The sequence below is a fragment of the Bos grunniens genome, chromosome 11 (genome assembly GCF_055505025.1).
Source record: "Bos grunniens cultivar Pamir isolate PY7600 chromosome 11, Bosgru_T2T1.0, whole genome shotgun sequence".
NCBI lineage: Eukaryota > Metazoa > Chordata > Mammalia > Artiodactyla > Bovidae > Bos > Bos grunniens.
In genome coordinates, this window is record NC_141175.1 from 104253439 (window position 1) to 104268579 (window position 15141).

General features: G+C 37.9%; 1 protein-coding gene across 2 annotated transcripts in view; it reads left to right on the forward strand.

Annotated features, from left to right (window-relative positions):
- The window catches only part of TMEM131 (transmembrane protein 131), a 180892-nt gene that overhangs the window by 55063 nt on the left and 110688 nt on the right, over positions 1-15141 (forward strand). For both annotated transcript variants that reach the window (XM_086328103.1, XM_086328105.1), the window contains exons 2-3: positions 3228-3289; positions 13985-14025. In XM_086328103.1, the coding sequence (XP_086184229.1) occupies positions 3228-3289; positions 13985-14025 (103 nt within the window). The remainder of the gene's footprint in view (positions 1-3227; positions 3290-13984; positions 14026-15141) is intronic.

Sequence of the window (15141 nt, forward strand, 5' to 3'; positions counted from 1 at the left end):
TAAATTATTTAGAATTCTTCTCCCCCATTATTTATTCATTCATTTATTTATACAAGTATAGACTCATAGATACTTATTTTATACTTTGGGTTTTAATCCAGTACTACTTGACATGATTGCTCAAGTTGTTGCAGCTTTGGCCATTGGGGAACTCTTCCTGTTAACTCTTACATCTCTCTGACATAATGGAGGGTTTTTTGTTTTGTCTTTTTTAAGTACTTTCTTTCTGGCACAAGTTTCACCTTTTGTATCTCTCCCCCGACCCCAGTCCTAGATTCAGCCAAGCCCCCGTTCCTTTTATTGGAGAATGGTATTAGGACCCAAGATCTGTGTGCTGTATATGTGCTTCTTGCTGTTAGGTTGTAATGTGTGTGTGTATACCCACCAGTGTGTAGGCACATCAGTAAATGTTTCTGTAGGTAACCATCTGTAGCTTTGTCATGCTCAACATTAGTTTGTGCTGATGTTGTTAACTCTAATCCATTACCAGGTGGATCAGTCTAGCCTCCTTCCCTTGCTTTTTTGTGAACTCTTATTCAAAACTGAGAAGTCTTGACAGTCACCATCCACCATCCATATATTCAATGGTTGAATTCAAGAACACATGTAGAGCAGCATCAGGATGGTTAACCCAAACCCCTGTGGAAAATAACTTTATCACCTAAAGATAGTGCTTATGTCCAGTTTCATTTGCCTTTAGTCTTACTCATTCTACTCATTTCCAAATTACTTAGGTCAGCACCTTTCACCTCACCCCCTTCTGTGAGATGGTTTCGTACTTTTAGAATAGAAATAAGTGGTTTTGTCATATTCTGCAGTCTGCCCTGGGATTCCTGATCTCCTAAATGATTTTTTTAAATTGCTTACAGTAGGTTTACTATGTTGTAAAGTTCTGTTTTTAATAAATGCATAGGGTCATATGCATCTCACATTACAGTATCATATAGAAGACTGCTTTGAAAAGTTCCATGTGGTTTCCTTATTTCACTCTTCCTTTCTCTCCAAATGCCTCAAAACCACTGATCTTATTACCATCTCTCTAGTATCGCTTTTTCCAGAATGTCATATACTTAAAATCATAGAGCATGTAGCCCTTTCTTTTACTTTTTATCACTGAGTAATACTCCAACAACAGACTGGTTCCAAATAGGAAAAGGAGTATGTCAAGGCTGTATATTGTCACTCTGCTTATTTAACTTATATGCAGAGTACATTATGAGAAACACTGGGCTGGAAGAAGCACAAGCTGGAATCAAGATTGCCGGGAGAAATATCAATAACCTCAGAGACGCAGATGATACCACCCTTATGGCAGAAAGTGAAGAGGAACTAAAGAGCCTCTTGATGAAACTGAAAGAGGAGAGTGAAAAAGTTGGCTTAAAGCTCAACATTCAGAAAACGAAGATCATGGCATCTGGTCCCATAGCTTCATGGCAAATAGATGGAGAAACAGTGGAAACAGTGTCAGACTTTGTTTTTTTGGGCTCCAAAATCACCGCAGATGGTGACTGCAGCCATGAAATTAAAAGACGCTTACTCCTTGGAAGAAAAGTTATGACCAACCTAGATAGCATATTAAAAAGCAAAGGTATTACTTTGCCAACAAAGATCTGTCTAGTCAAGGCTGTGGTCATGTATGGATGTGAGAGTTGGACTGTGAAGAAGGCTGAGTGCCGAAGAATTGATGCTTTTGAACTGTGGTATTAGAGAAGACTCTTGAGAGTCCCTTGGACTGCAAGGAGATCCAACCAGTGCATTCTAAAGGAGACCAGTCCTGGGTGTTCATTGGAAGGACTGATGCTGAGGCTGAAACTCCAGTACTTTGGCCATCTCATGCGAAGAGTTGACTCATTGGAAAAGACCCTAATGCTGGGAGGGATTGGGGGCAGGAGGAGAAGGGGATGACAGAGGATGAGATGGCTGGATGGCATCACTGACTCAATGCACATGAGTTTGGGTGAACTCTGGGAGTTGGTGATGGACAGGGAGGCCTGGCGTGCTGCGATTCATGGGGTCACAAAGAGTCGGACACGAGTGAGTGACTGAGCTGAACTGAATACTCCATTGTATGGATAATCTGCATTTGTCTCTGTTGTTGTTGTTATTTAGTTGCTAAATTGTGTCTGACTGTTTGTGACCCCAAGGACTGCAGCATGCCAAGCTCTTCTATCCTCTACCATCTCCCAGAATTTGTTTATATTCATGTCCACTGAGGAGGTGATGCTATCTAACCATCTCATCCTCTGCTAGCCCCTTCTCCTTTTGCCTTCAGTCTTTCCCAGCATCAGAATCTTTTCCAGTGAGTTAGCTCTTTGCATCAGGTGACCAAAGTATTGGAGCTTCAGCTCCAGCATCAGTCTTTCCAGTGAATATTCAGGGTTGGTTTCCTTTAAGATTGACTGGTTTGATATCCTTGCAGTCCAGGGAACTCTCAGGAGTCTTCTCGGCACCACAATTAGAAAGCATCAATTCTTCAGCTCCTAGCCTTAGATGGTCCAGCTCTCACATCTGTACATGACTACTGGAAAGCCGTAGCTTTGACTATATGGACCTTTGTCGGCAAAGTGATGTCTCTGCTTTTTAATATGCTGTCTAGATTTGTCATAGCTTTCCTTCCAAGGAGCAAAACCTCTTTTAATTTCATCACTGCAGTTACCATCTGCAGTGATTTTTGGAGCCCCTGAAAACAAAATCTGTCATTGCTTCCACTTTTTCCCCTTCTATTTGCCCTTAAGTGATGGGACCAGATGCCATGATCTTAGTTCTTTTAATGTTGAATTTCAAGTCAGCTTTTTCTTTACTCACCTATTAAAGGACATCTTGATTGTGTCCAGTTTTTGAAGGTTACGAACAAACCTGCTTATAAGGAGTTGCTTGCAGATTTTTATGTGGACATAAGTTTTCAAATCAGTTAGGTAAATACTTGGAACACAATTACTGCAGCTAGTTGAACTTTATTTCCTACTTTCTGGCAGTATAGCAGGAATAAATATTTTGTGAGTGGCTTACATAGTTTGTAGGTTGTTAAAACTACTTTCTAACTGGATTGTTTTAGTTCAAGCATGTCATCCTGAAGTATTAGTTATATTTTCTTCTTTAACCATTACCATCAAGCAGTAGTATGTTTTAAAAGCATTAACTTGTAGCAATTAATTTTAAATTAAAAGATTTTATTTAAATGAAATTTCTTTCCTGTTAAGTGACAATCTGTTTTGTTTCCATCACAGCATTTATTCAGTCGGAGAGCATAATAGAAGTGCTGCGTTTTGATGATGGAGGGCTTCTACAGGTAATTTTATTTTAAGTTTGAAGAATTATTTAAGGCTCATTGTCAAGCCTTGAATAAAATCTGATTATTATTTTTCTTTTAAAATGTAACTGGTTCAAATGCAATATATTTTATGAGCTTTATATGCAGACAGGTCAGTAGAGTCATGGGTAATAATACAAACCTTCTTAGCTGTGTGAATTATCTTTTAAATTAAATATTTGTAGGGGATGTTGGGAGGATAGGTGGCGAGTGTCAGATCAGGAGCAGTGGAATTGCTGGTAAACTGTATTATAGAGTATGGAGCCAGTGAGGAAAACACATGAATTTGGATGTTGGACCGTAGATACTTATCTGGAAGAGAACTCCAAAGGGTGTATGTACTGTGGATTTACATTTATGTCATCCTTCCCGTTGCCATCCTAAGCCATGTCTTTAAATACATTGTGCATAAAATTAGAAGATGTAATCTGATAAAAAGCCTATCCTTCCTTTCAGATCTAGCTCACATATCACCATGAAGCCCATTTTAGTCTTCCCAGCTCAAAAATCAGTTCTAGGATTTCAGAGCTGAATGAGACAATAAATGACATTTTAACCACTCCTGATTTTCATGGCTGATTTTCACCTTTCTTCAAAACTTTTACCATATTTTGTGCTTATTCTATAGCATTACCACCTTCATCATAATAACATGTGTTTTCAGGTGTCATGTTATTTGGTAACATGACTGATAATTTTTTACTTTTTATATTCAAGGGAAACCAAGGTTTAAAAGATTTAGAAAGTTGCTCAAAATTTCTGACTTTACAGTAATGGGACTGGTATTGGAATTCTGTTCTTCTCACTTCGGGTGTGGTAGAAATACATTTGTGATTGTTCGTATCTCTGTTACATGATGCTGCCAATCATGTGTTTGTTTTACTTAATTATAAACTAAATACATGACTTAAATATAGTTCTGAAAAAAACATTTCCTGAAGCTCATAATGAGGGCAGGAAAGTAAAAATTAAAGTTTGATTAAGGCAACAGAGAAATAATTCTGCTAGGAGCTTGGAGTAAGATTTCTATTTGTGTTGTGGTGTAAATTTAGGTTTTAGGCACTAAGCCAGACAAGCAAGAAAAAAGGTGATCGGTCGTAAGGTTCTTTTTCTCTGACAGTGAAGCAGATCAGTGCTTTGGATGACGGCTGTTTCCCTGCTTCTAAGTTTTTAGATAAACTTACTCTACTTTTACCCAGGAGATGTTAAGAAACACATACCTCAGGCACTGGCTGCACTGTGCTTACAGAACATCTTTGTGTGGCTTTTTATATTTTAAAAGTGAATAAAACAAGATATATAATGATCTCTGGGTTTGTAAAGCCATCTCGTGAGAAAGTGATCTTAGTCTCTTTTTTCCAGTTCTTTAATCTCTTGCAGGGTAAGAACTTGGAGAACCTGTAGGAGTGACCATTTAAAATATCTCCCTTTGGGTGATTTGTAGGATCTAGAGAGCAGGCAACTCAGTACTGAATTTCTGAAAACAGTTCTCCAAATGTAGTTATTTATTACTGATTAAAGGTGGATTTATGTCTTTTAGGAACTAGACATATGGGTTGCAAGTGGAAAATTCTGAAAGCTTGGCGTGTTTTGCTGGTGGTGGGAGTGGGGGGCTGTCAATCCATATCTAAAAGGACTCCGGTATGGAAGAGCTTGTCACCTGGGATGTCATTTACTCATACTCTTTGGGTCTGCTGCTATGCTGGGACCAGAGCTTGGGGGTGACTTCAGAGTTCTATACCAAAGACAATTTTAGACTGCAGTGTTAAGGGCAGGTAGTACTAAAGTGGTAAACTCAGCCACACTGAAACGGCATTGAGACTCTGGCAGAGTGCCTGATGTTGGGGTGCTATACAGAATGGATTATATATCTTCAACTAACAGAATATTAGACCCTTTGAATAGAAATGTGTAAGAATCATTCATTTTAATGTTGAAGGATGTTTCCTAGGAACAGCAGTTTTGATTTGACATAATGTCATTCTTTCTGGCAATAATTTGCCATTAAGTTCAGCTGTTTCTTAAACAGCTCCTGGTTTTTTGTGATTAGAACAACAGTATATACACGTAGTATTTCTATGGCAGAATACATATCAGGTTTCTCCAAATTAGATTAAAGCTAAAGTAAGGAGAGAGTCAAAGCAGCAGCTTTGTTTGACATGATTTAAAATTAGAATTTTGCCTGAGAGCATTCCCTCCCAGATTGTGGAATTTATATTTTTGTGTTTTGGCTCATAGTGATTTTTTAAGTCCTAGAAATTAATTGATGGTAAGTCAGTAAAAATTGTTCCAACTCATAAAAAATTTGCTAGAAAAATTGGACTTGATTTTCTTGTTTTCTAGAAATAAGGAAGATGAGGCTCATAAAAGTTAAATAATTTGCTCAGTGTTCAGCTGTTAGAGCAAGAATCTGGCATGTAGTACTTACGCAGCTTCCTGGTATCAGAGCTCTTTGCACAGCAGGACACGTGTGCAGCTCTTTCCAGTGCATTCCTTGTGTTAGCACTGGTGACACCAGGGTATGATTAGAAACCGTAGCCGTCCTCTCAGCCGTGTGTTCTGTAGGTGGTGCTTTGGCTGTTGTCATTCCTGGTTGACAGGGCTACTAAGCTTTGGTATATAGAACAAGGAAGCTGAATTCATTTCTTAGATGAGAACAAGATGAGCACAAATACTTGAGGATTTTTCCTCAGGATCTTGCTGAGAACCCCAGCTGACACATAACCATAAAAAAAAATCTGTTGAGGAGCAGTATGGAAAACATTATAGTAGAGAGCAAACTTAACAGCAAAATGCTACAAGTTTTATCTCTGAGATGAAGACTGGGTTAGAGATGCCCACTAAATACCACTGATACTCAACATCTCCTAGTTGTAGCCAGTAAGGCAAGAAAAATAATCAAAAACTTAAAAGGATTAGAAAGGAGGAAAGAAAACGTTATTCACCTCAGATTATGGTAAGTTTATGGAGGTAATCCAGAGTCTGGAGATAAGTTGTTAGATTCAGTAAGCACTTGAGCAAGTTTTCTGGTTAACAGTTGATATGTAAAACACAAGCGCATCTCTACATTTTATGTTGAACCATATGAATTAAACCACTTTTATGGATCAGAAAAGGCAACAGAGTCCAGCCCAACTCATACATATATGGATACTTGATTTGTGAATCACTGAAGAATGTTGGGGAACACTCAGTAAAGGGTGCTAGAACAAGTGAACATCTATATGGGAGAGACCTCCCACCGATAACAAAAATACTGTAACTATTTTGGAACTCTGGAGTCTTTTGAAGGCTTGTAACTTCAAGGGGAAGGCTTGAGGTAAGTTAAAGTAGAATATAGTCCGTAAATTAACATAGAATATAGTCCGTTTCAGCGTTTAGCATAAAAGCAGTTACCACCCTCCCCCACTGGCCCCGTGGCAGGCAGCTGTGCAGTGTTTGTCAAACAGCTTGCCCACAGCCTGCAGGAGCCTCGGTGGCCAGAAAAGGGCTCTGTCCTCCAAGTATTGGGGATCCCTGTCCTGACTGCTGCTTTTGATCTCAGAGGTTAGACAAAGAGGCAGGTGGCCATTGTTGTTGCAGCTCCCCCACTGTTTAAAAGTTCCTCATCCTTAAGTGACCCAGAAGATTTTTAAAGGTCTAACAACCTTCAAAAGCTATTGCATAATTGGCAGAAATTAGAAAAATCATTTTGAATGTTCAGGGAAGGGCCTGGGTTCATAAAAGACCTGAGAAGACCTTAAGATCAGACCTCAGGCTTATCTTTGCATAGACACAGCCTGCAAAAATTATAAAACCAAAAGCAATAAACAGAAACAAGCAGGCGGCAAACTCTGGAAAAGGAGGAGAATCTCACATCCAGAGTCATTCCTCTGGATGTCAGAGGAATGTTATTAGATTCAGATATCCAGTTTTAAACAAAAATCACAGTGTGTAAAAAAAAAAAAAAAAAAACATGAAAAATGACTCAAACAAAAAAAATAATCAACAGAAACCGTCTCTGAAAAAGACCTGATAGCAGGTCTACTGTACAAATTAAAAGTAGATATACTTTAAAAACAGTCATTTTAAGGATGCTCAAAGAGCTAAAGGAAGATGTGGAGAAAATCAAGAAAACAACATATGAACAAAATGAAAATATCAATAGAAATATAGAAAGCCTTGTTCAGAAACACTGACATGACAGTAACTTTTGATACCAAAACACTTGAAGAGAAATTAGAATCCACCTAAGAAGCACAAGTACCCCTAGAAGGGGTACAAGCCAAGAGCAATCAGATTTTTCTCATAATAATGCTGACTTTTCTTTAATCATTCATCTTTTTGTTCCTCAGGATCCAGAATTTCCATAGTCTTATCTTCCAGTTTGATGATTCTTTATTCTGCTTGCTCAAATCTGCCTTTGAATCTCTCTAATGAAGTTTTCATTTCAGTCATTGTCCAACATTTAAGTTTTGCGAGATGAGTAAGTTCCGGAGATTTAGTGTACAATATGGCTGTAATTAATAATACTGTGTTATATGCTTGAAATTTGCTCGGCTAGTAGTTCTTAATTGTTCTCACAAAAGAAAATTTTATGAAGTGATCATTTCACAATGTATATGTATATTAAAACATCACATTGTATGCTTCAAATGTAAATAATTTTTATTTTCCAATTATACCTCAGTGAAGCTGGGGAAAATAGAAATCAAAAAGAAAATTGAGCTGAAAGTACAGTAACTGAAATGAAGAACTCTTGATTCTGAGGAACAGAAAGATGAAAGATTAAATAAAAGTCACTGGATCCTATGACCATCAAGTGGACCAACATATGCAGTGTCCTAAAAATTTAAAAGAGAGAACACTTGAAGATACAGTGGCTGAAAATGTCACAAATTAATGTGAATGTAAGCATCCAAGACGCTCAGTGGACTCCAAGTAAGGTGAACTCAGAGATGCATACCGGGACATGCTACATCAGACCTTTAAAAGACAAACCCTGAAAGCAACAAGAGAAAAGGGACTCATCGCGTGAAAAAGATCCTCAATAAGTTATTAAGAGATTTCTTATCACACACTTTGGAGACCCGAAGGCAGTGGGCCCCATATTCAAAGTGCTGTAAGGAAAAGACTATCAACCAAGAATCCTGTTTCTGGCAAACCTGTTCTTCAGAAGTGAGGGAGAAATTAAGACATTTCCAGATAAATAAAAGCTGAGGAAGCTTATTACCATTAGACCTAACCCTTGCCTGAAATGCTGGAGAGAGTCCTGCAGGTAAAAATGAAGGAACACTAAACACGGTAAAGGCATGAAGAAACGAAGATCACAGTAGAATTGAAACGTGGGCAGTTTACAAGCCGGTTTTATTGGAACAGTGGTTTCAAACTCCACATTTTGTTTTCTCCATTATTTAAGAGACTAATACATTAAAAAGAAACAAAACCTAATAGTCTAAAAGCAATGATTAGTGCCACTTTGGTTTGTAACTTCGCGTTTTGGTTTCTACATAAAGAATAATATACTTAAAATAATTATTTGGTTTTGGATACAAAGTATATAAAGAATAAATTTTGTGACACCAGCAACTGAAAGAAGTAGGGATGGAGCTGGAAAGAAGTACACGTTGAGTGTGATTGAGTTAAAGCTGATAACAATTCAAATTAAAGTATTACAACTTTAGGATATTTGGTTAATCCACATGGTAACTACAAAGAAAATAGTATAGGAAATACACAAAAAGAATTTAAACATTTCACTTCCAAAAAGTCACCTGAGACAAAAGATGACAGGATTAAAAGAAATGAAGAATGAAAATAGTATAGGGCATTGTAGAAAACAAATAGCAAAATGACAGAATTGAATCGACTATTGAAGCTAAGCTGGTGTTAATTCAGACAAGTCTGTTGTAAATTTAACATACAAATTACAATCTCCACTTAGGGTAATACTAAGAAAATAACGTAAAATATGTGTAAAAGGAGATGAGTGGCCAGCTTCAGCACAAGCTGAACAATTAAGCTTAGACAATTAAGCTAAAAGAAGTCAGTTTTAGGCATACAGAGTCTTACCAAGGATATGTTGGAAATTCCCTGGCTGTCCAGTGGTTAAGACTCTGCACTTCTACTGCAAGGATGCCTGGTCAAGGAACCAAGAAAAAATGAAGTCACAGCCAGAAAAATGAAGTCTCTGAATGTTGCCAAATGCCCCTGGAAGACAAAAATTGTCCCCAGTTGAGAACCACTAGGTTAAGGGATAAACATATTTTTTTTATGATAAGCGAATTTAATAGTATTTGAAAACATAGCACATATATATGTTTGCAGAGTCTTTTCCATTTGTTTGGAAGAATTTCCTCTCTATATCCCTGTGGGATGCTCTCAGAGAGAGAGACAGTGCTCAGACTCCTCTGGAATGTGGGGCCTAACAGTGAGGTAGGCTGAGATCGGAGCCCTTAAATGCTGTGGAAGAGTGGAATCTGAATTGTGGGCAGGAAGGAGTCTGTGCTTATCTTTGTAGACAGACACAGTGAAAGATGATTTGCAGTATGTCAGGCGGCACCAACTTCATGTGTTTGTGATTCAGTGACGTTTACTTTGCAGTATTGTAAGTATGTCTTCTGTTTGATAGACGATACAGAAATACATGGCACAGGCATTTTCTTGGGCCCTAAGTACTCCTGACAGACCCTTATCTCTGAGCATGAAGCTCAGAGGTTTCTGCTAATCACATGGTAAAATAGGAAATCTGAGTTTCTTGTGGGGATTGCTTCACAGTTTAGAGAGCTAGCCATCTTTTTCATATGATCACTGGCCATTCATTTTTCTTTAAGTGAATTGCCTCTTGCTCTTTGCTTACGTTTCAGTTACAGTTTTCTTTCCCCCAGTTTCTTTATTTTTATTTCTTTTTGCTGTTGTAAAAATACTTGGACACGGTACCAGGATCTTTTCATTGTTGCTAATATAACATTTATTTGCTTGATTTTTCTCTCCTTTTTTGGGGAGAGAAGGTGGAGGTATTTACCCTGTTTATTTTTGCTCATTCTTCAGCTTTCAAGATTTTCTGCATCGTTTTGTATTAGGTATTTACAGTTCACAGTTGGACTTTGCTTTTTTGACATGATCCTTTTGTTTTTCTTAATAGAGAAGTTTATCTCATTTAATCATACTATATATGTGTTTAGTCCATCTAATTTTTATACTTGCCTTTTTATCTCTTGATTTAGAGGCTTAATTTTGGTATGTATTTAAGATATTTATAAACCTTTATTTCTTAAGTTACTTCACACACACAGTAGTGTCTATTATGATTTTCCCTTTTCTCTCAATATTTAGAGTTTTATTATTGGCATGTGCTGAGATCTTTATTCTTGTTTATTATAGTTAAATGACTTTTCTGTTTTGTGGCTTATACTTTTAAAAACAATGTTTACTTTTGGCTTTGCGAACCTTATTTCCACAGTTCCTTTACTGTATCTGCTTATCTTTCACAAGACAGCTTCCTTATTTGCAATTCTTGATGAGTAATCTTCTTGGCCAGATTTTCTTCATGAAGATATTTTTTTCCCCTTTAGAAAGTATGCATGGATGATACTTAAGTCTCCTTTCTGTCGACTCCAAATGGGGGCCACAGACCTGGAATTCTTCGGTTGTACTTTTTAATTGAAGTAAAAGTGACATATAGTAAACTGTTTAAAGTGTACAGTTTGGAAAGTTTAACTATACCCCTGTGAAAGCATTACTACAGTCACGATAATAAATACATGTATCGATGGCCCCCAGAGTTTACTTGTGACCCTTGGTAATCACTTCACCCTCACTCTCCATCTCTAGGCAACTACTCATTTGCTCTCTGATACTATCAGTTTATATTTTAAATCATTTTATATAAACAGAATCATACAGAATGTACTTTTGGGGAATTTGACTCAGCATAATTAAGAGTCATGAGTGTTGCATATATAATAGTTTATGCTTTTTTTCCCATTCAAATGTTATTTTCTATTCTTTGAAAATAAAAATATTTTTCCAAGATCATAAAGAAATATTTAATAGAAAAAAAGAAAGGTTTCCAGTCTTTGCGTTTACTCTTTATTGCTGAGTGGTATTCCATCGTTCATACCACAATCCATGTGTCAGTTCATCTGTTGATGGAAATTTGGATTGTTCCAGTATTGCACCTACCATGAATAAAGATGCTATAAAAATTCTTGTATTTGTACATATGCTTTTGTTTCTATTGGGCAGTTATCTAGGAGTGGAGTGGATTGGTCACATTTGTAGGTGTTTTAAGTTTAACTTTAGAAATTACCAAGCCTCTTCTATAATGATGATTCTGTTTTACATTCCCACCAGCAGTGTATTAAAAGTCTATTATTGCACGTTCTTGCCAACCCTTAGTATGGACAGTCTTTTCCGTGTTGGACATTATTGTAGGTCACCATGCCTTGATAACTGATGCTGAGCATCATCTCATGTGCTTCACTGAGGTTTGTAGAATTGCCCATTTAAAAATGTTGAGTGGTTTTCTTATTATTCAGCTTCATAAGTTTGCCATATGTTCAGGATACAAGTCCTTCATCAAATAGGTGGTTTGCAAATATTTTCTCTTCAGTATGTGGATTGCCTTTTCATTTTTGTAACAATGTCTTTTAGTGAGCATATTTTCAAAAATTCACTGAAGTCAATGTGTATTTTTTTTTTTCTTCGATGACTAGTGTTGTTTTTTTTGTACTGTTCGGAAAATCTTTGTCTATTAGAATGTGGCAAAGATAATCTCCTGTGTTTTTCTGTTGAAGCTTTATAATTTTATGCTTAGAACTGTGATTTATCTAAAATTAATCTGATTGCATGGTCTGATACAAGGATAGTGAAAAGTGAAAGTCATGTCCAACTCTTTGTGACCCCATGGATTGTAATCTTAACAGGCTCCTCTGTCCAGGGAATTCTCCAGGCAAGAAGACTGGATTGGGTTGCCATTTCCTTCTCTAGGGGATCTTCCCAACCCAGGGATCAAACCCAGGTCTCCTTCAGTTGCAGGCAAATTCTTTACCATCTGAGCCAAAAAGGCTAAAAAGCTCATTTTCTTCCACACAGCTTTGTCCAGTTGTTCCAGCACCATTTGTTGAAAAGATGTATGTTTCTCTGTTGAATTACCTTGATGCCTTTGTTGAAAATCAAGTTGACCATAAATGTGTGAGTTCACTTTTGACCCTTCTCCAGTTCCATTTATCTGTTTGTCTTCCTGCCATTGCCACACTGGTTTGATTACTGTAGCTTTTTTTATTTTGGTAGTAAAATATACATAACATAAAATTACAGTTTTAACCATATTTAGATGTGTATTTCAGTGTTGTTAAGTACGTATATGTTTGTTTCTGCATCACCACCATCTAGCTCCAGAACTTTCTTATTCATTCTACACTGAAACTGTGCCCATTAAATGATTCCCCCTTCCCTTCACTGCAGCCCCTGGCAACCAACATTCCACTGTCTGTCTCTGACTTTGATTGCTCTGAGGATCTCATGTAAATGGAATCATGTAGTTTTTGTCCTGGCTTATTTCATGTAGCCTAAGTGTCAACTTAGTCTTCGGGGCTCATACAGGTAGTAGTGTGTATCAGAATTTCCTTCCTTTTCAAGGCTGAACAGTATTCTTTTGTATGTGTAAGCCACATTTTTTTTTTTCATTTATCCGTCAATAGACACATGAGTTGCTTCCATGCGTTGCAGTTGTGAATAATGCTGCTGACCATGGGTGTCTAAACACCTGCTCAGTCCCTGCTCTGTGTTTTTCAGTTCTTTTGGGTATACACCTAGAATTGTGATTGCTGGCTCTTCTAATCCATTTCCGACACTATAGCCAGAGTAATGTCTTTAGCACTCAGGTCGTCTGGACCATGTCTGTAACTGTCTCCTACAGCTTCAGACCCCTTGTACTGCATTTAGAGAACAGCACAACCAGACTTCTTAGCAGGGCACAACGTAACAGGGTGCTGCCTTGCCTGCAGCCTCATTGCTGCTGCTCTCCCTCCTCTCTCTAGGCTCCAGCCAGATGAATCTGCCATCTTTCTTGAGCACCCATGCTCTTCCCTGTACCAGGACCCTTGCAGGAGCTGTTTTCTCCACTGCCACACACTGCCACTGCTCTTCAGTATAAATGTTATCTCTTCAGACAGGGCTTCCCTTGTGACATACTTAAGCATGTTACCTATTATTTTCGTTCATAGTGTCTTTCCAATTTCATAGCAACTTTCTGAAGTCCTTGATTCAGTGTACAAATATGTATTTGTTTAGTTTTAAAATGACTGACTCCCCCATACCTCAAGCTCCATGGTGGCAGGAACCATACTACACCAGTCTCTAAACACAGCCGGGAAGAAGTGAACAGTGAGAGACACACGCAGCCTCACAGGGGACTCTTCTCATAGGACGCACTGGTTTGGCAAACTTCTAAAAATTAAATACCGGTACTTTGTATTATTTCCATGTCTGTTTAAAATTTAATCCAAATTGTTCTCTCATTTGAATAATAATGGTGTGACAGTTCATTTCACATGATTTAGGGATCAGATGTAACCTGAAAGTGAGTATAAAATCAAAGTTGAAGCTGTAATAAAATATGTGGATATTCTGTATGTCTATAGTATAAACATTTGGTTTCTGTGTTTTCACCATCATTTTCTTCCTTCACAGACTGAGACAACACTTGGACTCAGTTCATACCAACAGAAAAGGTAAGGAAGTAATATACATGTATTTCTTTTCCTCTTTTTTAAGATTTATTTTTAATTGGATGATAACTGCTTTTTAAAAATATAAAGTTTCATATATTCACTAAGATACTGACATACTTTTAGTTCTTTCTGGGAGGATTCCTGCTGTCCTTTTCTCTCATACTTGTTTGGTGAAGAGGGAAAAGCAGATTATAAATCACATCATATCATGTATTTCAAGTATTGCATATGTAAAACCAGGTTTAAATCTGAGCTTGCATGTCATCACATGCAGAGTGGTTTACTTGTAGCTGAAACACCCCTCGTTTGGAAGAGGCTCAGCTTTACAGCTCCCTAATGACGTTTCCTGTGGTCCAGCCACTTTTTATGGTCTTCGCTTCTGTCTTCAGTTATCATCAAGGGTCTGCCTGCAGGCGCCTAGAGGAGGAGGTTATCCTGTAGTGAGAGAGAGTTCTCATCTCAGGAGACCCTAACTGGTTGTCTTGTTGAGCCCCCTTGTTTGATACATGAGGACTCTTAAGAGTCTTAGAACCAAGAGATGTGCTAACCAAGGTTAGACTGGCAGAGTTTCAGATAGAATTCCTTATCTTCTGATTACTAGCCCTGTATTGCATTCTCTTTGATGTTCTTAAAACGGAATCCTTCAGCATTCACTATTTTCTCTTTTAGCTGGAAGAGAAATATAGTGTTAGTTAAGAATTAGAGGAGGAAGTGCTTTGAAAGAGGAGCAAAGGAGCCAGGGAAGGCAAGTTGTCACAAGGGAGTTTATACTGTAGGGAAGTGGGGTGAGCATCTACACAGTCGGCTTTTAGTCTGCTCTGTGCTGGGGCTGATACACTCCCTTCCTCGACACATCTTGAAGGACAGTGGAGACACCACTTCTGATGAGCTTATGAAGCACAGGTATGGATGAAATGACAAAATGCATACACTTTGTGAAAGAAGGCAGCTTACTTGAAGAGTATATTATAATCAGATGATAGAAGCCTAAGACACATTTGTGTGCCTCACGTGGCATCTTACTCTCATCATCAAATCAGTCCACAAGGCCCAGGTCACAGCTGAGGTGAAGTTAGCTTAAGACTGCAGCTTCTGGTCGCCACTCCTGGGGTGCTG